The following is a 23,048-nucleotide window of genomic DNA, read 5'->3' as shown; positions in this document are numbered from 1 at the left end:
GCGGTGCAGCCATACCCCACTGGAGCCACTGCTACGTCCCAGTGTGTGCCTCCCCCAGGGACAGGGAGGGTCCCAGCAGCGCACGCCCACCATACCTGCAAAGGGTTTCCGCAGCACCCAGATCTCCTCCGCGGGAGCCGGCGTGGCTGATCCGCCTTGTGACGGTGAGAGGTGGGATGGGCTCATGTCAGCCCCGCGGGACCCTTGGTGGCAGAGCAGAGAGAGCAGCCGTCAGCCACGTGTGGCTCTCTGGGCTCAGGCTCGCATCGGTGTGGCACAGGGTGAAGCGACGCGCAGCCCTGGGGCCCATCACTGGCATTTGCAGGGAAAACCCCTGGCTGCAGCTGTGTCCAGGGATGCCAGCGCTGTCCCAGGAACCCCCTCCGAGCAGCTGGTGACAGTGACCAGCTCCAGGATCTTGTCCTGCAGGGCTCCCCCTCCCTACCACCAGCCAGGGACAGACCCATGGCGGGATGTCCCAGTGCCCCAGCTCAGCCCAGGCAGGGGATGGGGACCGTGTCATCCCTGTGCTGAGCAGGACGAGGACACGACCTGGTGTGGGGGAGCAAAGGGAGGCTGGCAAACTTGGGCAGTGGGGACCAGGGTCCCCACCCCACTGTCCCCTGGCCAAGATGGCGCTGGCTGTGCCCCCGTGGCTGCCTGCACCCATCTGGGGGAGGACACAGGGGCAGTGGGGAGCCAAGCTGAACCCCCTTGCGCTCCCCAGGGCGCCCCATGGCAGCCAGCAACACATGGGTGACACACCAGCAGGCGAGGGGACCCAGCCCTCCTGGCAGGGCACGGTTTGAGGGTCAACCCCGACACACCGCTCCTCCACCGGCTCACCCCCCCGGCTGCCCCTGCCAGGTCCTGCTCGCACCAGCGCCGGCCATGGACGCCCAGCGCTGGATGGGACCCACAGCGAGGGGCTGAATTCCCCTGGCCCCTGTGGCAAGCGCAGGGTTTAAAACAGCCTCAGAGGGAGATGGACAACAGCCCCACGAGGCCCCGCACCCAGCTCTGCCGCAGCCCCGCCGCCAGCCGCCGAGGAGCCCGGCACAGCCCAGCGCCGCCGCCAGCCACCAGGTCTGGGGCATTGCCACCCCACCGCTGCCCAGCCCGTTTTCAGTCATTAAGCTGCTCGTCCCATTAGCAGCCGGGCCATAGCTGGGGGCAGCTGATGCAAGGTGATGAATTCACCAAAGGAAGACGAGGGGGAACAAATAGCCACGCCACAATTGGGCAGGGACATCTTTGCGCCGCGTATGCCATGGTCATGCCAAGAGGAGCCCCCACTGCCTGGGCAGGAACCAGGCTCTGTGCGACCCAGCGGGGAGAGAAAGCCCTGGGAAAGATTTTGCTCCCTTGTCCCCAACACTGGCAGATGGGCAATGTCAAGTGTGGCTGGCCCGGCGCTCTCCCAACGCAACCTCCTGTGCCGCTGCCACCGTGGCATGTGCAAAGACGCCCGGCCCCCAGACAGAGAGTGGTAGCCCCTGCACGCACGGCCTGGGCTGCACCCCTGCAACCCCCCCGCCAAATATCTGCTCTCCAGGCACTTCCCGATCCATGCAGCATCCATCACCTGGCCATGCCACAGGGATGGTCCCCATGGTGCAGCTGGGCACTGCCTGCGCTGAGTCAGCCCCGAGAGCATCCCCCAGGAAAGCACGCCCAGCACCACAGCCCCTTCCCACTCCCAGCACAGTCCGGACCCGGTTAGAGCAGCTCCCTGGGTGTTGAAGCCCCTGGGGGCACGGGGGGGGCTGCAGCGGGCAGAGAGTACCAAATTCACCTCTCACAGCTCCTGGCCAGGCACCGCACTGCCTAGCCCTCCCCCCGGCACAGAGCTTGGAGAGTGTTTTTGGGGATCCCCACGCACCCGGACAGGGTGGGCAGAAGAGCAGGGGCCATGGGCAGGGTGCGGCCAGCAGCACGGTGCCACCTCCAGCCCTGCCCCACAGCCGGGCACACCGGGGTGGTGAGGGTGGGACGTGCCGGCAGCAGAGCCATGGGCCACACGGTGCTACAGCGGCGCTGGAGGGGGCGTGCAGGGCAGGGGGCTGACGGCATGCATGTGTGCACGTACCTGCACGCACTGCATGCATGCACACGCACACACACGCACACGCATGCCCGCGCCTGCATGCACACACACGCACATGCACGCGTCCGCACGCACACGCCAGCATGCACGCGCACGCACCCAAGTGCGCGCACTTGCACACGCCTGCACGCGCCCGCGTGCAAACGCACCAGGGCACGGGGGGAGAGAGGCCGAGCAGAAAGAAAAGACTCGATACACACTTTAAAGGAAAAGAAAGAAATCCATCGAGAGCACGAAGCGAGCGGTGAACTACCTTGTCCGTAACGCGGCTCGTCGGCACTGCTAGGGGAGAGCCTGTGATAGCCAAAGGAACTGAAAAGAGTCTGATGGGAATGTGGTGGTGGAGGTGGAGGTGGAGGCAGGGAATGGAACGGATGGGACGAGGCGTCACCGTTTAGCACAGCAGCCCCGTAAGCCGGGAGCGGGATCTTTTGGTACTGTTGGGGGATTGTTACAGTCTCCCATGAACCTGATAATAAAACATAACAAGAGACAAAATGAAAAGAATCAAAATAATAGAGAAACGCTCAGCGCCACCAAAAAAAAAAAAAAAAAAAAAAGGAAAAAAAAAAGAAAAAGAAAAAAAAGCGGAAAAAAAAAAGCAGCAAACAAAAAAAAGCAACCAAAGGAACATGGAGAAGCCAAAACCGAGACCCAACCGATGCGGAGCCGAGCCAAGGAGCAGCAGCGGGAGCTCAGCGCACAGCACGGCCTGGTGGCAGGGTATGGCCCGCGGGCACATCCCGCAGACCCGTCACGGCTCCCCGGTGGGACACGGACACCGGGACAGCCCCATCTTTGAGGCAGGAACATCGCCGTGGGGCTCCCACAGCCGGGCTGCTGGGGGTCCTACTCCCCGTGAAGGCATCCTGGAAGGAGGCAGGCTGCAGGCATGGCTGGGCTGGGGGCTGCAGTGCCAGCACCCCCGTGCCCACCCGGCCAAGCCCCGCTGCTGCTGCCGCCTGCGCCCCATGCTGCCACCCCGCTGCACAGGGCCCAGGGCAACAGCTGATGGGATGGCAATGAAACCCCACACAAACACCACCGCGGAGCCAGCTGCATCCCAGGAGCCACGGACTCATCCCTGTGGTACCAGCGCATGACCCACACCTGGAGGGTGGCTCTGCCGCTGCCCGTCCGGCACATGGCACCTCTGCAGCCAGTGCGGCAGTGCCCGGCAGCCAGCAGGCACTCTTGCCGCCGCTCCCTTGGGATCTCATTCAAGCGCTGCCATTCCCTGCCTGCGCCCCAGCGACGTGGCCACCCCTGACATGGCACAGAGCTGGGCAGCGCACGGCTGCTGGGAGGGAGCGGTGCGCTGGAGCCGGGGAGCGAGCCGGTTGATGCGGGGCGTCTCAACGCTACCCACAGAGGCACCGGCCCCATCACACCGCTCCTGGCAGCGAGCGTGGTTACAGGCCATCCCGAGGGAACGCGCACCCCATTGGAACCTATAGGGATGGGTATGGGGACAAGGAGCAGGGTCTGATCCCTGAGACAGCCCCTGGCCATGGAGAGGGTCCCCATGGGGCAGCGCCAGGTCCCTGGCACTGGTGCCCAGCCCCCCTGCTCAGACCCTGAGCACCAGGTCCCCTGGCCTCACCGCTGCGCCATCACCCCCAAACCACAGTGATGCCCCCAGTTCTCCCCATGCATTGACCTGCCAGCACCGCAAATGCCTCCTCCAGCCCAGCGCCAGCCTGGCACCGGGGCTGCCCCGCGAGCACCCCAGGGCTGCCAGCACTGACCCTCATGTGCAACAGGTGGGCACCGACCCCACGGGCACCGACCCCACAGGCACAATGGGGACACTGACCCCACACACTTGATGGGGACACCAGCCCCACATGCACGATGGGGACACCATCCACTTCACGGGGCACTGACTCCACGTGCACGATGGGGCCACTGACTGCGCGCTCGATGGGGACACTGACCCTGCATACTTGATGGGCGCAATGACCCCGCACACTCGAGGGGGACACCGACCCTCCATGGGGTCACATGCTCAAAGGCACCATCCCCATGCACACAACGGGGACACCAACCCCACATGCACAGCGGGGACATCGCCCCGGCTTGGCTTCACCAGCTGCACTCCCGACATCCGAGGCACCGCCAGACCGACATGGGGATCTCTGGGGAAGCAAGTTTGGGAGCAGGCCCGTGGGGAGAGGTAGAGGGGGGGGATTATTTGCCTGTTCGTTTGCTTATGGCCTCGACGAGGCTGGAGGGGAAGTAGCCCACGCGGTCGTTGCCGGTCCGGTTGTCGTGAATGCAGCCCTTCCAGCGCCCATCCGCGTGCTGCTCCAGCACCTGCGGGTAGGGGCCGGGTCAGGGGCCAGCGCCGCCATCTGGGCCCCCCTGGAACCCCCTCCCCAGCCACACTCACGGTGATGACGTCCCCGGCTTTCACGTTGAGGCTGGTCAGGTCGTAGTTGTTGCAATAGTCCTTGACGGCCCGGACCTGCAGAGCGGCGGAGGCGTCTGCGGGGACAGAGCGGGAGCGTCGCCGGCCGCCCAGCCCCGCCGCGGGGACTGTCACCCCCAGCCCAGCATCCCCCGCAGTGCTGGTGCAGTCACCCCGTATACCCTCAGCCCCCGTACCCCGCAGCATCTGCTTGATCTCCTTGCTGGCCTGGCTGGTGGTGAACTGGTTGACGATGTCCAGAGCCGTCTGGTTGTAGGTGTTCCTGACGTGGGCGTTGATCCCGCTCTGCAATGGCGTGGGGAGGGCTTGGGAGGAGGCTGTCCCCGACTCTGCCACCCCACAGGACCCCCAGGCCACCCTGAGACCAGCAGCTGGAGGGCACAGCTCGCTGCCTTGGTGTGTGTCCCCTCCCCAGGACCCTCACCCCATTCCCCAGGAGATGTGCACATGCTGCTCCGCACCCCTGGCTGCGGGGTCTCTCCCTTCCCACAGCCCCTCCCTGGGCTGGTGGTGTCCGGGGGTGTCGGGGGGGGCCCTTACATCCAGCAGCAGCCGCACCACATCCGTCTTGCCGCAGAGGGCCGCCTCGTGCAGCGCCGTGCCTGCCTTGGTTTGCCGGTTGATGTCAATGCCAGCCTGCAGCAGGAGCCTGCGGGTGGACGGGGAGGGGGTCAGCGAGGCCATGGCTGGGGGGGACCGGCACTGCCCTCCCTGCCCACGGCACCCACCGGATGATGTCGATGTGGCCATTCTTGGCGGCGAGGTGCAGGGGGCTGGTGCCGTTGGGGTCGGTGGCGTCCCCCGGCTTGGGCTCCAGCAGCGCCGCGCACATGTTGCTGTTCAGGAGCAGTTGGACCACCTGGCTCAGCAAACACAGATGGAGCAGGGCTGCAAGGGCGGCTCAGCCCCCGCCTCCCCTCCCTGCTCTACCCTCCTCCAGCAGCCGGAGATCCCCCCGCATCAGTGGTACTGTGGGCCCCCACTGCCATCCCTCCCAGGGGCTGCCCTGTGCCCCCCCCCGGGGCTGCTCCAGCACCCCAGGGACCTCGCTGAGCCCCTGTCCCCTCCTAATCTTCCTCTCGGGGGTCCCGGCGCTGCATGGACTTACCCCGACCCGGCCAAACTCGCACGCCAGGTCCAGGGGCGTCTTCCCTGAATTGTCCATGATGCAGGGGTTGGACTGGTGCTGCAGGAGCATCTCCGACTGCGGAGGAGCGAGACCCCCAGCTCAGTGAGGGCAGGGAGGGCGGCACGGCCCCCCCCCGCCACCACTGAGCCCCACCGCCGGCCCCACTGTACCACGTCGTAGTGCCCGTGCTGTGCCGCCAGGTGCAGGGGGATCTGGCCCTCGTCCGATGGGATGTTCACAGAGGAACCCGCTTTCAGCACCATTTTCATGGGCTCCTTCTTGCCTTGCCAAGCCGCATAGTGCAGGGGCCGCATGCCTGCGGGTGGGCAGGACAGGTGTGCTGTCAGCCTCCCGTGAGCCTGGAGAAGGGTGGGGGGCCGCAGCCAGGACCCCGGCACTCACCTTTGTTGTCCTTGATGTCCACCGCAGCCTGTGCCTCCAGCAGCAGCGAGATGAGCTCCGTGTTTCCGTTGAGTGCCGCATGGTGCAGAGCTGAGAACCTGGGGACCGGCTGTGGTGTCAGGGGTCTCGCGTCCCTGTCCCCTCTGCAGCCCCGCCATCCCCTGCCCCGAAGCGCAGCCTCGACCTGAATCCACCACAGCACCCCAGGGTGCCCACTCTGCCTCCCACAGCCCCCCATGTGCAAGTGTCCCCCAGCTGCCAGGTCAATCCTACGTCTGGATCCCTCCATGAGCACCCGGAGAGAGAGTTGCCACAGGGACCAGCCGTGACCGAGACACAGGCTGAGCCATATCCCAGCGTGCAACAAGGGCCAGAGGGTGGGATGTGCCAGGGCAGCTGGGGGTTTTCTCTCCAGTCCATCACTTCATTTAGCTTTCCCTGGGGCACTTCAGCCACAGGACAGACCCCCCCCCAGGCTCATACGGTGGGATATAGGGCTGGGGATGCCACTGAGCTGGGAGGGGGGGCTGTCAGGTCTGATCTGGGGTTGCTGGAGCGAGACGGATGCAGTTGAAACGCTCCCTGGGGATGCAGAGCCCCCGTAGGGCTGGAGGTGATGGGCAGGGCAGGCAAGGTGGGGGTCTCAGAGAGGATGGGGGGGTGCCAGGGAGCCAACCTCCCTGCTGACCCACTTCCCCCAGCCTGGCACCGGCAGCACGACCACGGGCACCGACGCAGGGGGACCCAGGCTGCCAGATGGCAGTGGTGCCCCTGGCTGGCCTTGCCGTGGGGTGGGGAAAGCCCCCGGCACCACATCCTGCTCTGCTTTCACAGCACCCGGGACTGGCCAAACCAGGAGGCTCGTTGCTGGGAAGGAGGCCAGGAACTGACCTACTTGCTGCTCCTGGCGGCGGCATCCTCCGCGTGGCTGCGCTTGCGCCCCTCACCCCGCCACTTCGGGCCCCAGTCACATTCAGCATCCCTGTCCTATCCCCAGGGCCACCGCGGTGTCACCGGAGCATGGGAATGGACTGCAGACCCCAGCGGGACCTGCTGGACCCGTGGCTGCCTGGTGTCTGAGAGGCGGGCGGTGGGATGGCGATTCCTTCCGCCCCCCATCACCGGGACCCCCAGCTGAAGGTGGGGACACACATCCCCATTGGGGAGCACGCTTTGGCCACCATGTTCCCTGTGGAGCTGCCGCCTGCAATCCCCTGGCAGGGAGCGGCGATGCGAGCAGACAGCTCGCGCAGGAGGGCGATCCCCAACGTCTGCCTGGGAAATGTCAACATTTTCCGCTCCAGCGCCCCGCTCAAATCCGCTCAAGATGGTGCAAATCGCAGCCCTCCCCCGGGCTGCCTCGAGGGCTTCCCCGAGCACAGCCCAGCCAGCCACAAAGGCCACACACCGTGCAGGACACCGTCCCCCGGGCAAGTGTGGGGACACCAGCACGGTGCTTGCCAACGGCACCCACCAGCCCGGGAATCAACGAGCGCAGCAGAGATGAGGAAACTGAGGCACGGCACCAAGGCCGTCTGAGCTGGCACAGCACGCCAGCTGCAAAGCAGAGCACACACGGGCTGCAACCTGGGTCTGCCCTGCGCATTCCCGGGGTATGATCCTTCCCAGGAATGGGGCTGGAGGCTGGAGGGTGCTCCTCTGCTGCAGGGCTGCTCCTGCACCTGCCAAGCTGGCCAGTAGCCAAAGGCAGGGCAATGAGCAGGGGCCCTGCCTGCAGCTCTCGACTCCTGTCCCAGCCCTGCCGTGACGCAGAGCCCTCTGGTGACCTGCCGGCTCCAGCAGACACTGACTGAGATGGTCCATGGGGTGATGCAGACCCTCATCCTGCCCACATTCCACCCTCCGCACACCCGCCCCACCGCTGGCCGGCATGCCCACACGCTCCCAGCGCCGTGCACGCACGCTCGCGCGCACAGACACGCTTGCATGCACACGCACGCTCAGCCGCACACCCGCACGCTTGCATGCACCCGTGCATGCACACACGTGCACACGCGCAGGCTGGCAGAGCCGATGCGCCGGCCGGGTACCAGGGGATGCCCGCTGCCACCACCCCGATACCGGGGCCCTGCTCGGGAGTGAGGATGAGGAGGGACCCAGGCTGCTGCGGCCATGCATCCCCAGAGCATGCCCTCACGTTCCTGACCCCATCCGGCCCCTCCGCTCACGTGCCATTTCCATGGCCACAGCAGAGCTATCCCCAGGGACCGACCGGCATTTCCCAGCCCCGTGTCCTGCTGCCCCGCTCAGTGAGAGGGGGCACAGGGAGACGGGGCACAGGCAGCAGCTGCTGCCCATCCCTGCAAGCATCACTCCCCGCTCCCACCGCAGCCCCCCTCCTCCTCCTTGGGGCTCTGTCTGCCTTCCTGTGCCGGCGGCCTCATTAGCGTCATCAGCGGCGAGCCTGCGGCCCCCTTCCCAGCTCCTCCCCGCCTCTTGGATGTCGACTGCGAAGCTGCAATCCAGTGGCACAGCCCAGTGGGGTCACGGCTTGCCCAGCCGGCAGCCCACGGGGCTACTCCCTGCACAGCACCCGCAGAGCCCCAAGCCCATGGCAAGAGCCGTGAAGAGGCCGATGAGACATGGGACACTGCTCTTCCTCTGCCTTTCAGCCCTCACCTCCCACCTTTGACACCCGCGGCTGCAAGCCCATGGGCTCAGGGGTGCAGACAGGGCTCAGCCATGCTGGCTAACAGGGACAGGAGCCCTTGCCCATCCGGACCCTGGCTGCACGACTGCCCCGCTCCACACCCGGCCTGCCCGCACAGACACACGAGACTCCTGCTCGCTGCACCCTGTGCTGCACAGATCCCCGGGGCATGCGCCCCCATGCGCCCCACCGCAGGTGCAGCCCTGCTCGCAACACCCCACGGCACGCACACCCTTGCCCGCACACCCCACCGCGTGCACGCCCGGGCGCAGGGCTCCCACTCACCCGTCGGTGTCTTGGAAGTTGACGTTGACTCTTTTTGCCGATCCGAGGAGCTCTGGGAGGGAGAGAAGGGGGCAGCAGATTAGAGTGGCGCAGGAGGTGGCTGGGGCAGGGACCTGGGGCGGGGATGCGGCTGCAACTCCAGGTTTCCCTCCCCACCAACGTTTCGGCTCCCTGCAACTGCAGCCCGGGCCAGGGTGCAGCGTGGCACGGTGTGGGGCTGCCCGAGCCTGCGGAAAGGAGGGATTGGGATGGAGGGGTCCCTGCTGATGACAGCAGAGCCCGACGGCCTCTCCTGGCGCCAGGGTCTCCGTCCACCTGGGCTGTGGTGGGTCTCCCTTGTGTTCCCTTCCCAGCTCCTTTGCCTCGCTGGGGTTCTGGCATGGCCCCCAGCACCACATCGAGCTGCCGGGCCCGGCTGCTTCGGCAGAGCGGTGAGCTCGGCACGCTCCCCCGTTCCCCCGGCATGTCCCCTGTCCCTGCAGCCCCCCCACCCGGCGTGGGAAAATCAACTGCCTCGAGGCAATCCAATTAGCACCACGAACAAGGAGGAAGCCAGATTTACATAAGATTTAACCGAAAAATGCCACTCAGGCTTTCCAGTGAGCCTTCTCTTTCCTCGCAGTGCACAGTGGGGAGTCAGGGCAGGAGGAGGAGGAAGAGGAGGGTGGCAGAGCCCCGGGCTGGGGACTCACACAGCAGCCCCTGTGCCCACCACAGTGAGCTGGCACCAACACAGCCCCGAGCCTACGGGAAATAATTCAATAAAGGCTGCCTGGTCCGGCAGGGAGGAAGGACGGCCGTCCTCATCCCAGTGGCTCATCAGGAAGCGTGTTGGGGACAAGCACAGCAGGGACAAGCGCTCGCTGGGAGAAGCCGGCTGGAAGGGGTGACTTCAGGCAGGGGAGGGACACATGGAGCCAGAGGGATGCTCCCCACGTGCCACGGCCTCGCTCGCTCCCCCAGCCCTTGTTGGCCTCCCAGTGCGATATTCAATTATTCGGCACAAAGGGCTGTGTCAGCAAACGGGGCGCAGCGGGCACGGGCAGCGGGAAGGGCAGCTGTGCCCGGCCCTGACCCATGGGCTTGGGAAGCGGAGCTGGGCTGAGCCACCCCTGCCTGGGCCACGCGTGGCAGACGGTCCCAGGAGCAGCTGGGGCAGTGGCAGAGGGTTCTCCCTGCAAATGCAGAGGCTGCTGGACTGCTAGAGCACCCGCTCCCTCCCGTGCTCCATCGGCCACCCGAGAGCCCAAGACGTAGATTTGCTAATGACAATGCAGACCAGCGCCAATGGCAAGAGCTCTGGAGGATGGCTTCTGAACAGCCATGATGATCGTCCCCCCTCCAGTAGGTCCCCAGACTCTCCTCCTGTGCCATGGGGTGGCTGTGGGACAAGAAGGGGCACTGCAGTCCCCAGGGTGCAGAGAGGGACATAGCACCATGGGGTTCCCTGGGCGCAGGGAGGGATGGGGGCACCATGGGGTCCCCTGGGCACAAGGAGGGACGGGGGCACCATGGGGTCCTCGCAGCCAGCCCCGCTTGCCCTCCTTCCACCAAACAGAACGCCCCCAGCCCAAGCCCCGCGTGGTGGGGCAGCCTCCCTTGCCCCGGCAGCCCGCGCTGTTCGTTTAACACATTAACAAACCACCCCAGCAACAAATCCCCACCTGGGTGGCCAGACCCAGGGAACGGCCCACATATCCCGTCCCCACTGCAGCATCCCTGCGCTCCCCCCATGCTCCCCTGGGAAGGACTGGACGGTGCTGGCGGGCAGAGCCCCCGGCACCGGGGCTGACCGCAGCGGACGGGGCCAAGCAGGTCCTCGCCAGCCCCGAGCTGCCGCCAGGCTCCCCAACAAAGGTGCCATTCAGTGCCGGTGGAGAGGAGCCCAGGACCGCTTCCGCTGCCGCCCAGCGCCAAGAAGCAGCTCCCAGGAGAAGGGGGCCGAGCCGCCCCCCAGGGATGCAAATGGCCAGCGGACAAAAGGAGTCGGCGGGCGCAGGAGCGGCACCATGCCCGGCACTGGCTCCAATCTCCGGCCCCGAGACGGGCCCCGCTCCGGCTAATCGGTCCTCGCAGACGGACGGACGGATGTCAGCGGGTCTGCAGTGCCTGACCTTTCCCACGGGTTGGTCCCAGCAAGGGGCTGGGATGGGGCAATGCCCAGGGATCGGCGTCGTGGGGTGCAGCGGTGACACTGACAGCATCACTGCTGCACCCCGCGATGCTGATCCCTGGGTACACACCAACAGCCCCTCGCACCGGCCAAACCAGCACCAGCCGAACACACCGTAGTGGCGAATCTCTCCTCCCTGCACCTGCAGGAGAGGCTGCGGCTGCCAAAATCTGTTTAGCACTTCCATCATTGCTCGTGCCAAGTGCTTAGTCAGTGACTTCCAGCTGCGCAGCGGTTTGACTTTCGTTAAAGCCCTGGCAGTGGCCGTGAGCCTGCCGGTGCCCGTGAGGGGCTGCGGCAAGCTCAGGCCCCAGCATGGCTTCAAGCGCTGCTGGGAAAAGGTCTTTAGGTTAGGTGCGGCATTAGTCTGATGTGGCTCCCTGGAGAGCAGCCGGGTGGTCCCACATCCTCCTGGGGTGAGTGCCCAGCAGCACGGCGAGGTGTGGATGGTGGCATGGATGGCGGCGTGGCGGCTGGCACCCCTGCGGGGCCAGGCCAAGGCCACAGATGGTGGCGCCGGCGAAGAATCAACCCCGTGCCTGCATCGGCACCGGTACCCTCAAGGGACAATGGCTTTGCAGGGCAGGGAAGGCAGCGGCTGCCGCACCAGCCGGCACCACCAAAGCTCTTGAGGGGCCACAAGCAAAACCCTCACACCATGGTCCAAGAGCTCAGCAATAAGCCCCTCCTGTAACGAAGCAGCATGCTTGTTGGCACAGCATTGGCAGCTTGGCATGGGGATGTCGGCGGTGTGTCGAGGGCGCAGCGCCGCAGCCTGGAGCCCAACTGAGCCCTCGGCACGGCCCTGCCGTGGCTGGGTGCTCAGAGTTCCCGGGCCAGGGGGAGCAGGAGGGGCACCCCGGCACTCCACCGATCCACAGCCTGGGGCTGTCTCAGCCCCACTGCCACCATGAGGGATTTGCAGCCTGTCTGGGGGCAGGGAGACATGGAAGAGCTCGTTAATGGCTGGGAAGCACAAGGAAAACTTCTCCATTAACAAGGGAGAGGGAAGGGAGCTGAGAGCACGGCCAATTAAAAATACCAGCCACAAAAGGAGTCGGGCACGGCGGGGAGGAGAGCACGGCCACGCTGCCAGCGTGCTCCAAGCATGTCCCTAGCTGTCCTCCCTGCCAGGATCACCGAAGGGGTGACGGAGAGCACCGAACACCCGCAAGCACACACCAGCATCGTTCTGCCCTGCCTGAGCAGAGGCAGATGCCGGGGCCATCCAGCAGATGTTGCAGCACAGAGAGATGGTGGCATCCCTGGCACTGGGGCCCTTGCTCAGACCACCTGAGCCCCACCAATGCCCTTGGGACACCCCAATGTCCCCTCTTTGCTCCCCATGGGTTGCTTAGGTGAAGGTCATGCCACCTTGGAGCACAAGGCTCCCCGGGCATCCCAGCCTCACATCATGGGCCATGGCTCTCAGAGCGGCTTGCACGCCGCGAGCATCCTTGAGGGCCCTGATGGTGCTGAGCAGGGTCAGGCAGGACCACATGGCTGGCCCCAGGTAAGGGGGACAAGCTGCACCGCGGGATCCAGCGAGCTCCAGCAATGCCAGGTCCGGCTCCATCCCGCAGCTCCTGTGTGCACCGGGAGCCGCAGCCGCCTGCCATAGACACCGACTATAAACAGCGTCTGCCGCGAGTAAACACCGCCGCGGGGAGCTCAGCCCAGCCACTACTCCCAGAAATGCCTTTACTTAAACACAGAGCTCACAGTAGCTAAATGCACGCTTGAATTCAACCCAGCACTCTGCGTGCAGCGAGGGCGGCGGGCTCCTCGCCGGCCCCGTCCTCCCCTGCCACGCACTGGCCGCCCCGCAGCAGCGACGGCCCGACGGGCACGGCGACGGCAAGCGACGCACGAGCCGGCTGCACGTGCAGAGCTGGGCATGCACAGGGGAACCACTCTGCACGACCCCAGGGTCCGGCCGCCCATCACCCCGATCTCCTGCACCACCACACCAATGCCTGGCCATGGGTGCACGCCACGGGGAGACCCCCATGCCCAACCACTGCTCTGGGCATCCTGATGCACGCCGTGGGGAGACCCCCATGCCCAACCACTGCTCCAGGCATGATAGTGCACACCACGGCGAGACCCCCATGCCCAACCACTGCTCCAGGCATCCTGGTGCATGCTATGGGGAGACCCCCATGCCAACCACTGCTCCAGCCATCCCAGTGCATGCTGTGGGTAGACCCCCATGCCAACCACTGCTCCAGCCATCCCAGTGCATGCCGTGGGGAGACCCCCATGCCCAGCTGTTCCAGCCCCTCCCCTGCACCCGTGCCCGAGGCCACAGACCCACCCGGTGGGACTCCTCAGTCCCTCCGGGGGCTCCTCTCCTTTCCCAGCAGTGGGGACACACAGTGCCCGTTAGCATGCTCGTGCACCAGCCCCTGCGTCTGCAGCCAGCGCAGCGCCAGCAGCGATCGATGCCCGGCCGGGGTGCGGGGGCTCCCGGCCAAGCCCCCGCTGACGAAGCACATCCTCGCCCAGCTCCCCCCGGCAGCGCCGCGCCAGCTCGCAGGGAGCGGGAGGCTGCTCCGAGCAGATGGCTCCAGCCTCCGCTAAATCAACATCTACTTAATGAGGGGAAAGCCGTCGCTGCTCCCCCCCGCCCCAGCTTGGCGGCGGTGGTGGATGAGCCGGGGCAACCCCCCTAAATCCTCCTCCCCATCCCTTTCATCACCCCACTGCAGTGATCCCTCTCCCCTCCAGCCCTACCATCCCTGCTATTTCTCCCCCTCCCCAGCCCACACGGGCAGCAGGACCCCTGCACGTGTCCCCCCAAGCACAACAGGGACCCCACAAGCAGGATGACACCGAATACCCACAGGGAAGACATTCAAGGCAAAGCCAAGCGCCTGTTTCGGAGGGAGGGGAGGACCCTGCAGCGACATCGCCGTGAGCTGCCGGATAAAGGAAGCATCCAAAATAGCTGCTCTTAATTATATCCTTGCTGACGAGTGCCACGCAAACAACGAGCGCTGCAAGCACTTGCTGCACGAGGAGCCCTGGCATGAGTGGTCTTATTCCTCACAGTGAGGATGGGGTCCCTGCCATGGGGACCCCACGGGGGCATGTGCATGGGCAGAGTGTGTGGCAACATGGTCTCTGTGTGCCTGTGCCACCGTGGGGACCCCACAGAGGTGGCTGGAGCAGCCCTGGCTGGATGATGGGGACGCCAGGGAGCCGGTCCTCACCACCAGCAGACAGCAAAAGGCTTGTAACTCCTGCAGCCAAGGTCATGTCAAGCACTGAGGCCGGCACGATGTTCAGATGCTAATGAAGCTGTTATCATCTACTGATCGATTTTGACTGTATAAATAATGCACCGGAAAGCTCGCAGGCTGCTGGCTGCCGTGGGAAGGGATTGCCTGGGGCAAAGAGGTGGCAGGGATGGGGAACCATTGCAGCCCAATGCCCACCACAGCTGGATAACTACTGCCCACCACAGCTGGATACCCCAGTGCCCGTCCCACCTGGAAAACAACTGCCCATCCCAGCTGGACACACACTGCTCACCACAGCCGGACATTCCAGTGCCCACCACGGCTGGATATCCACTGCCCACCACAGCTGGATATCCCAGTTCCCACCACAGTTGGATAGCAACTGCCCATCACATCTGCACACCCATTCCCATCACCTCTGGATACCCCATGATAGCTGGACATCCACAGCTGGGTGCCCCGACGCCCAGCACAAGCCATTCTCTAAATCCCAAGGGACTTTGGGGGGATGCTGGCCCTGTGCCCAGCACACCTGCTGGTGCTCCGGACACCCGGCCCTCCCACGGAGCCTTCCCCAGGGAGCCGAGAAATCTGCACTTCAAAATCAATAGGCCGTGGCAGCCTGAGTCACGGTGCTGCAGCAGCGCAGGGCTGTCCCCCGGGGCCAGGATGAAGCAACTTAAATGCAGCTTTCAAGAGGCAGTGGGGACTCCTCAGTGATTTATTATTTTTTTTTTCTAAAAAAAAGGAAAATTTTCCATCCCAAGGGAGGACAAGGGTCTGACCCTCCGGGCTGCCGGGGCAGGCAGTGATGGGGGATGTGGGTACACTCATGGTAGAGCCGACCCGCTGAAAACCTGGGGCTGGACCCAGCACTCCATGATGCCCCCCAGCACCATGTCGGGGCAGTGGTGCTCACCAGCGGCTACCGTGAGCATCCCTGCTCTGCCTGCATTGTCGAGCCGTATCCTCACCTGACCTTTGCCATGTGGTGCCCCGGAGCCCAGCCGAGCCATTCACCACTGGCGCTGCATCAGCCGGATTCCCCCGGGGCAGCCCCAGCCCCCAAGCTCTGCAGGCCTTCCCCCAGCCCCGGTCTGGGGCTCAGCCCCAGCTCTGCAGATGTTCCCTCCCAGCAAAGAGTCACTGCCTGCAAAGTCTCGGCAGCCTTCTGCCTGCTCCAGGCTGCCTGCAAACACGCTGACCCCTGAAAAACACACGGTGCCGTGCTGCTCTCCACGCGAAGGATGCTGGTGACTTGGTCCCGTGCGACCGGGGACGTGGGGAAGCCGGCAGCAGGGATGGGCAAGGGTGAGGGCAGCGGAGCAACGCGTCGGCTCCAGCCCCACAGGTGGACATGAGGTGCCATGCTCAGCCCCATGGGACCAGCACCAAACATCATACCAGTTCCATTGCGCCCGTCGCCGCCAGCCCCGGTGCCAGCCGTACGCCCACCCTCGTCTCTGTGGAAATGCGTGTTGGTGCTGCTTCCATGGAGCCTTAATTGACAGCCTGCTCTCCCCGCGCCGGGGCGGTGGCAAACAGGTAATTTTCAGTAATCACCCCGGCTGGAAGGAGTTACCGCCGGCAGGGTGAGGCTGCCACGGTGGGGAACGGGATGGAGCTGCCTGGGGACGCCGCCAGTCTGCATCCGCCTGTCCGTCTGCATCCCAGCAAAGCCAGCACCGCACATCCTCAGTGCCAGAGCAGGGGCTGCCTGGGACATGGGAGCAAACAGGGGGCAGATGCTGGCACCGCCCACCTCCACCCGGAGCAGAGAGGATCCTAACCAGCCCCATCCCAGTCTTCCCCATTTCCTCCTCATCCTCACCTCTTCTGTGGGGCCGGGAGCCCTGGGAGGACCAATCCCAGCCACACTGCTCTGCAGGGAGGGACCAGTAGCTTTGCGTATCTTAAAGCATCATTAACTAATCATTTTGCAAGGGCATGTAGTGATAGGACAATGGATGATGGCTTTAAGCTGAAACAGGGTAGATTTAGATTAGATATAAAGAAGAAATTCTTCACCACAAGGGTGGTGAGGCACTGGAACAGGTCGCCCGGAGAAGCTGTGGATGCCCCATCCCTGGAGGTGTTCAAGGCCAAGTTGGATGGGGCTTGGAGCAGCCTGGTCTGGTGGGAGGTGTCCCTGCCCAGGGCAGGGGGTGGCACTGGCTGGTCTTTAAGGTCCCTTCCAACTCTAACCATTCTGTGATTCTATAACTAATGAACAGTCCCTATCATCTGGCCTCCCATGAACCCAGCCACAGTCCAGACATCGCTGGGAAGCGGCAGGGAGCTCCCCGGCGTACACAGAGTGTGTGCACATGTGCACACGTGTTCATGCAGACAGCTCAGATAAATAACAGGGCAATAGGCTCCGCTGCAGCACTGGGCTCTGAGCTCCCACACCGTACGCGGGTAAAACAGGCCCTGGGATCTATTTTGAACACGATGCCTTTAGTGCCATCATTTGTCTTTGTCCACATAACAACCTGGTTCACCTTCCCCAGCGCTCCCACGCGTGCCGGTGCACCGTGCCCGCTCGCACACCCTCCGCACCAGGGCGGCTTTACCGGCAGCGCCTGCGGGCAGGACAGGTGCGGTGATGGGCAGCTCCGGGGGTGTGCCGGCTGGCAGCTCGGTGACGCCGATGGGCGGATGGGCAGCACGGGGATGTGCAGCCAGGCAATGCCATGCAACTGCCCTGAGCGCTGGGAGCCCGGCTGGAGGCATCACGCTCCTCGCAAAGGCCGAGCAATGCTGCAGGGGAAGGGCAGGGCTCGCAGGACCCATCCCAGTGTCCCCAGCATAGTGGGCAGTGGGGGGTAGGGTGGGCTGGCAGAGGCAGTGTGGGACCACCTACCCCATCCCTGCCGGGACTAGGGGCTTAGTTAGAAACAGCCGCAGGATCCGCACACACCGGAGCAGAGACAAGCGGGGAGAAGAGCCGCTGCGGAGCTGCACAGCCGCGAGGAGCGCGCCGTAAACAGCCCAGCTGCAATGCAGGAGCCGGGCAGGCGGCTGCTTTGTCTGCTCCAACAGCTCCGGCAGCCACAGACCGAAAAGCCACGGGGCCCTCGGCGAGGAGGCGGTGCGGAGCTGGGCTTCCAGCAGCCACATCTGGAAGGAATCAGCCGGCAGCTGCTGCCGCCACTGAGAGCCGTCCCCAGTGCCGAGCCCCACGCCAGGTCGGGGAGGAGACACTACCAAAGCGGCCGGCGGAGACAGCTGCGGGCACACGCGTGCACGGGGCAGATGCACGTGGGCACACGCATGCACAGGGATGCACAGGGGCACACAACACACATGATGCACAGAAGCAGTTGCATGCACACAGATGCACACACACACACGGGCGCACGCAGGCACACGTGTGCACAGGGGCACACAGACGTACAGGGGCACACAGGCGTACGCTGGCAGAGCAGCGCTGGTGCAGAGGAGCCAGCCGCCAGCAGGCACGGTGCTCGGAGAAGCAGTGCCCAGGCCATGCCCCATGGCAGCTGCTTGGGCACCAACTCCAACCTGCTCCATCTCCAGCTGATACGGGCCATGGCAGGACACAGAGCCGGGGTCCCATCGGCCTGCTGTGCCCCCAGGTCACCCACAACCCTCTTGATCTGCTTGGCTCTCACCAGGCGGCCCGTAGTGACCTTGCCAGCGAGACCCAAGGAGACCCAGGCAGATCCAGCATTACCCCGTCAGCCGCTCTCCCACCATCCCAGCACCATGCTTCCCTGGCCCCACGGCTTGTGCCGGGCACCAGCACCCATCCATCACCGGAGCAGGCCCAGCACTGCATCCCCGGCTTCCCATTTCTCAGGCTGATTGCTCCTGTCGCTGCAGAGCCCAGCGTTAAACACCTCATTTTCTACTCCCATATTGAGTTGGAAAATACTATTAACATTTCATTACAGCTTTAAAGATCCTTCTCAGTCCAGCCTGCCACGGGATCGCTCCTGCCCCGGGCAGCCTGCGCTGGCCCCTGTCCCTCTGGGGATGGAGCACAGAGAGCGTGAGAGTCCCACGCGCCCCAGCTGTGGGACAGGATGGTAGCCCGAGGCAGAGCTGGACATAGTCACTTCATGCTGGCCCAGCGACCAGCCCGGCATGATCTGTACCCATGGCACACTCAGACGCAGCCAGGGCACAAAGCGGCAATGGAGCAGCAGCATCCGCGCAGGCCAGCATGAGCCCGAGCGCTCCAGAGCGGGTTTTGCTTCCCAACGCCTTTCCCCCACCTGCGGGAGCCTGGCTGGGCAGTAACAGCATCAGCCATTAAACACCAGCAAATTAGTTCTCTGGCGCTCTACTGACAGAGTCTGAACACTTGTGAGAGGCACCTTTAGCCGCTGGCTGGCGAGGGCAGCGCCAGTGGGCTCACGGCCAGTGTTCAGCCAGAGGCTCACAGCCCCGGCTCTGTGGCGCGGCCAGCAGTGCCCAGCCCTGGCGGTGCCCGGTCCCGGTGCAGCGGCACACACCGCTCCCAGCACACCCTGCTCCCGCAACAGCACCAGGATGGAGAGTGTCACGGCAAACACGTTCAAGCACAGCCCTGAGCATCACCGCAGAGCCACGCGGTCCCCTCCATCACTGGCACCGCAGCTCCCACCAGCCATGTGCCCAGGCCAACGTTCATCAAGGACCCACCACTGCTTTGCCACCCATCGGGGTTCCGCCACAGCACCATGCAGCCGCCATCCACGGGCATCACCACCGCGGGGCCGAACAGCCACCAACGGGGCCCTGCAGGCACACAGGGAGCAGGAAGGGACTGGGGACACCCAGATGCACCAAGGGAGGGAGGGAGCCGATCGCAGCCTTTCCCAGTGGATGCAAAGGGGAGGGAAGGGTTAAAGGGAGCACAGCAGGGCAGGGAAGATGAGACAGATGCCAGCCTGGCTACTGGAAACCATGCTGGGCTGGCAGGGAAGGAGGAAGCTGTGGAGGGGGGCTTGATGTGCCCACAGCACCTGGCTCTGCTGCACCACCAGCACCTCAAGCATCCACAGCACTGTCACCCTTGGGTGCAGCCTGGCCCTGCCACATCCCCAGCTGCTCCCTGGGAGCATCACCCCACCACAGTGCACGGGCATGGAGGAGTACCACGGCACCCAGCAGCAAAGTCCTCATGCGGGAAACAGGCAGAGCTGGCAGCCCGGGAGAGCCCCAGGCACGAGGGGCTGCCCGCCACCGGCAAAGGGCTAATTGGTGTTAAGCCAGGTGAATTTGGGACTGCCACGAGAAAATCCAGGCCAGCGAGAGAGCCTCGAGCCGGCAGCAGAGCTGCCAGCCCATGGCCCTGCTGCTCCTCGGTGGCGGTGGCCAACAGCCCGTGGTCCTCTGCAGCATCCCCCGGCAGGCAGGGACCCCGCAGCCGGCCCCGAAGCGGGAGCTGCGCTGGGGCATCAGGGGGCAGAGGAGGGTTCGCACCCACAATTCCAGCCCAGCCGGAAAGAGAGGCAGGAAAATGTAAAATAACGAGGTGTCACCCCAGGCTGAGTAATAATCCCCCTCTGGAAGGAAACTTGGCACACGCCAGCCTGCGCCCGCCTGCCAAGTCCTGCTGGGAGCGAGGTTTCACACGCGGGCTAGAAACCCCAAGAAGAAGTTTATAAGGGACTTGCTGACACACCGTTAAGCGTGGCAGTGGCAGGAGCCGCTCAGCCCCGACCACCATCCCGGGACATGGCTGCACCATGCACCGATGCACCAACATCGCCCCGTGCCAGTATTGCCCTGCCTGCCCCAGCCTGCCTCCTTGCCATTCGCCCCTTAATCCGTGCTGAGGGGATCGGGGGGGGCCGCGGGAGCAGCATCCAGCCATGGCATAGGGGATGCGTGGGGGCCCAGCGCTTCTTTGCAGCCCCACAGTTTGGCCAAACTACCACAGGATCCGGCCCCACGGCCCCTTCCTCCTGCTCCAAATGTCCTGCCCGGCACCGATGGCTCCAGAGGCCAGTAGCCCCCGGGGGCTCCGGTGTCCTGGCAAGCACTGCCTTCTCCCCCCTGCCTGGGTTTCCCCTGCAGTGAGGAGGGGGCTGCCCCAGCGCCTGTGGTCAGGGAGGGACAACGGGAGCCATTAGGGCTGGCTGCTGCCTGGGGAAGTTTCCGGTGTTACCGGAGGGCCGGGAGGAACGGGGCAGCTCTGGCGGCTGCCGGCCGTGCGCGCCTTGGGCACTGCACCACAATTGGATTTGCAGCTGCCCTGCCTTTTACTGCATGGAAATTGAATTGTAAAATGTCAAAGACATGTCCTAACTGCGCCATATTAGCCTGGTTTTATTAAATACTGTTATCAGAGGAGATTATTAATGCAATCAAACGCAGGCAAAAAAACCCAGAATTAACTGGCCGCCACACAGGAGGATGCACCAGAGGGCAGGAGGCAGCCGACGAGGCCCTGCCCAGGGACCCCGTGTCCCCAAGGGGTCTGGCTCCTTCCTCCCGCTGCCCCCGCATCCCAGAGCCCTGGTGAAGCAGCGATCCCACCCGGCTGCTGCAGCTCCGCTCGCAACCCGGGATGGGTCCCCACGGGATGGCAGCACCCCAGAGGGTGATGAGCCTGGGGGTGCTCGCTGAGCTTTGGGGTCCCTCCCCTGCTGCCCACCCTGCCTGCACCACGCACATCCTCCGAGGAGCTGCCTGGCTCCTGTCCCAGACTTTTCACCCGTAGCGGGCTCTGCCCACCCTGCATGTCCCGGAGCTGGGAGCAGCGCGGCTGGAGGCAGCCGTGGGGCCAGGGCAGCACTGGTGACAACGGGGCTGGGGTCCCTCCCCGGGCAGGGCAGGAACCGCTCCCCGTGTGTGTCAGCGAGGTCAGGGCTGGCTGGGATAAGCCCCGAAATGCCAGGGCTGCTGCCAGCGACATGCAGGGCAGGACACAACCCTGTGCTGGCGGCAACACAGGAATGGGGCTCTCCTGCCCAGGACAGGGGCACCCCGAGACCTGCCCCCTCCTCAGCACCCATACCGCCTGGCAGTGGGGCCAGGATGGGCTGGGTTACCCCAGCATGGCAGGGTGCAGGGAGTGCCAGGCTCCATGCCCAGCTCCCGAGCCCCGCCAGGCAGCGTGGTTCACCCAGCCCCAGGCATCCCGGAGCGAGGTACCCAGAGCTCCAGTGGCACACGAGGACACGAGCCCTGACAGCAGCCTGGGGGGACCAGGGTAGCACTGAGGGCCAGGCATGGGACAGAAAACACAGCCCCACGGGACACAGCCCTGGCTCGCACCCACACAGCCGAGCTGCAGCCGGCCTCTGCCGTCCCGGGTGCTCGCCCTGGCACCATGGGGCCGTGTGCCGGGACAACCCCAAAGCCCCACAGCCCAGCGGGAGAAGAAGCCAGAACAGAAGGGCCCAGCCCTCAGCTCGATGTCCCTCCCGTGGCACTGGCGGGTGCCACACAGAAGCCATTTCCAAAGTGGACGAGCCGCCAGCAGCACTGGCCTCAAAGGGAAGGAGACCGCTTGCTCCAACACACCACAGCCGAGGAACTGCCGCTTCCCTGCACGGCACAGCACAGCCCCGTCTCACGCTGCCCAAAGCCCCGCGTGCCCGGATGGGGACGGTGCAGCGGGCACGGGCGCTGCTGGGGATACCCCGGGGCCCCGTCCCATCCCACGGTGCCCAAGCCGGGGAGCCGAGGGGAAAACGCCAAGTCACTACAATTCTTCGAGGTAGCACCGGGGAGGAGGGGACAGGCAGGGGAACAGTTTGCTGCCAAATCCCTGCATCTGATTTGCGTAACTTTCAGACAACCTTATCAATTATGGATGCCTGGGAAGCGAGCGCGGTGCGCGCTGCGGCCGGCCCGGGCCCCACAAACTCATACTCCACACACTAAATTGGGCCCCACGTCGCCATAGCAACCCGTGTTAATTCACGCAGGGATTTTTAAAATCTCATTTATTAAACCCCACATGAATAGGATATTATCCAGATAACAGAGCTAAGTTACAAATCTTCCTGGTGCCGCGCAGCGCAGGGAGTACCCGAGGCACGCGTGGGACAGGCACGCGGAGGGGACGGGGGACATGGGGACGCCGCGGCATGGGGACAGCCCCTGCTTGGTGCTCTCCCACCCCGTGCCGTGAACCGCTCCTCCAGCCCCGCTGCCAGAGGTGCTCATGCACCCCAGGCTGGGAGCATGGCACCCACGGCGCTGCCGCCGGGCAGGAGAGATGGGTCCCATGGGGAAACGGCGCCAGAGCAGCCCAGCACCGGCACTGGTGGGTTCAGCAGAGCTGGAGAGGCACAGCCCAGCCAGGGCATGGGGCAAGCATCCAGGCCTGCAGCGGGAATGTCCCCAACACCAAAATGGCCAGGCTTGGCCTCACTGGGTGTCCCTCGTCCCTCGCTCACAAGCCTGGGAGCACCACTGGCCACCGCGGCCATCCCACCCAGCAGTGCCTGGCAGTAGGAGAGCGGCCGGTGTGGGAGATGCAGCAGAGCAGGGCTGGGAAGGAGAGGGATGCGGGAGAAGGTGGTGGCACTCCGGCACCGCTGGCCGTTGCCACAGCAACACCAGCTGTGTGCCTGGGCCAGCGGCGATTGGAGAGGGGTGTGCGGGTGACAGCATTGGGCACAGGCCAGATGTCGTC

General features: G+C 64.8%; 1 protein-coding gene across 2 annotated transcripts in view; it reads right to left on the bottom strand.

Annotated features, from left to right (window-relative positions):
* CASKIN1 (CASK interacting protein 1) overlaps positions 1-23,048 on the bottom strand; it is a 34,274-nt gene that overhangs the window by 9,442 nt on the left and 1,784 nt on the right. The window contains exons 2-12 of one of the 2 annotated variants that reach the window (XM_063344307.1): positions 9,026-9,077; positions 6,070-6,167; positions 5,838-5,983; positions 5,647-5,742; positions 5,267-5,397; positions 5,079-5,187; positions 4,715-4,823; positions 4,500-4,594; positions 4,306-4,423; positions 2,361-2,576; positions 96-203 (exon numbers count right to left, since the gene is read on the bottom strand). In XM_063344307.1, the coding sequence (XP_063200377.1) occupies positions 96-203; positions 2,361-2,576; positions 4,306-4,423; positions 4,500-4,594; positions 4,715-4,823; positions 5,079-5,187; positions 5,267-5,397; positions 5,647-5,742; positions 5,838-5,983; positions 6,070-6,167; positions 9,026-9,077 (1,278 nt within the window). The remainder of the gene's footprint in view (positions 1-95; positions 204-2,360; positions 2,577-4,305; positions 4,424-4,499; positions 4,595-4,714; positions 4,824-5,078; positions 5,188-5,266; positions 5,398-5,646; positions 5,743-5,837; positions 5,984-6,069; positions 6,168-9,025; positions 9,078-23,048) is intronic. The other variant, XM_063344308.1, reaches the window with a different exon arrangement.

The sequence above is a fragment of the Chroicocephalus ridibundus genome, chromosome 8 (assembly GCF_963924245.1).
Source record: "Chroicocephalus ridibundus chromosome 8, bChrRid1.1, whole genome shotgun sequence".
Classification (NCBI taxonomy): Eukaryota; Metazoa; Chordata; class Aves; order Charadriiformes; family Laridae; genus Chroicocephalus; species Chroicocephalus ridibundus.
The sequence above is the reverse complement of the archived record's forward strand: the minus strand, read 5'-3'. Positions and strand labels throughout refer to the sequence as shown.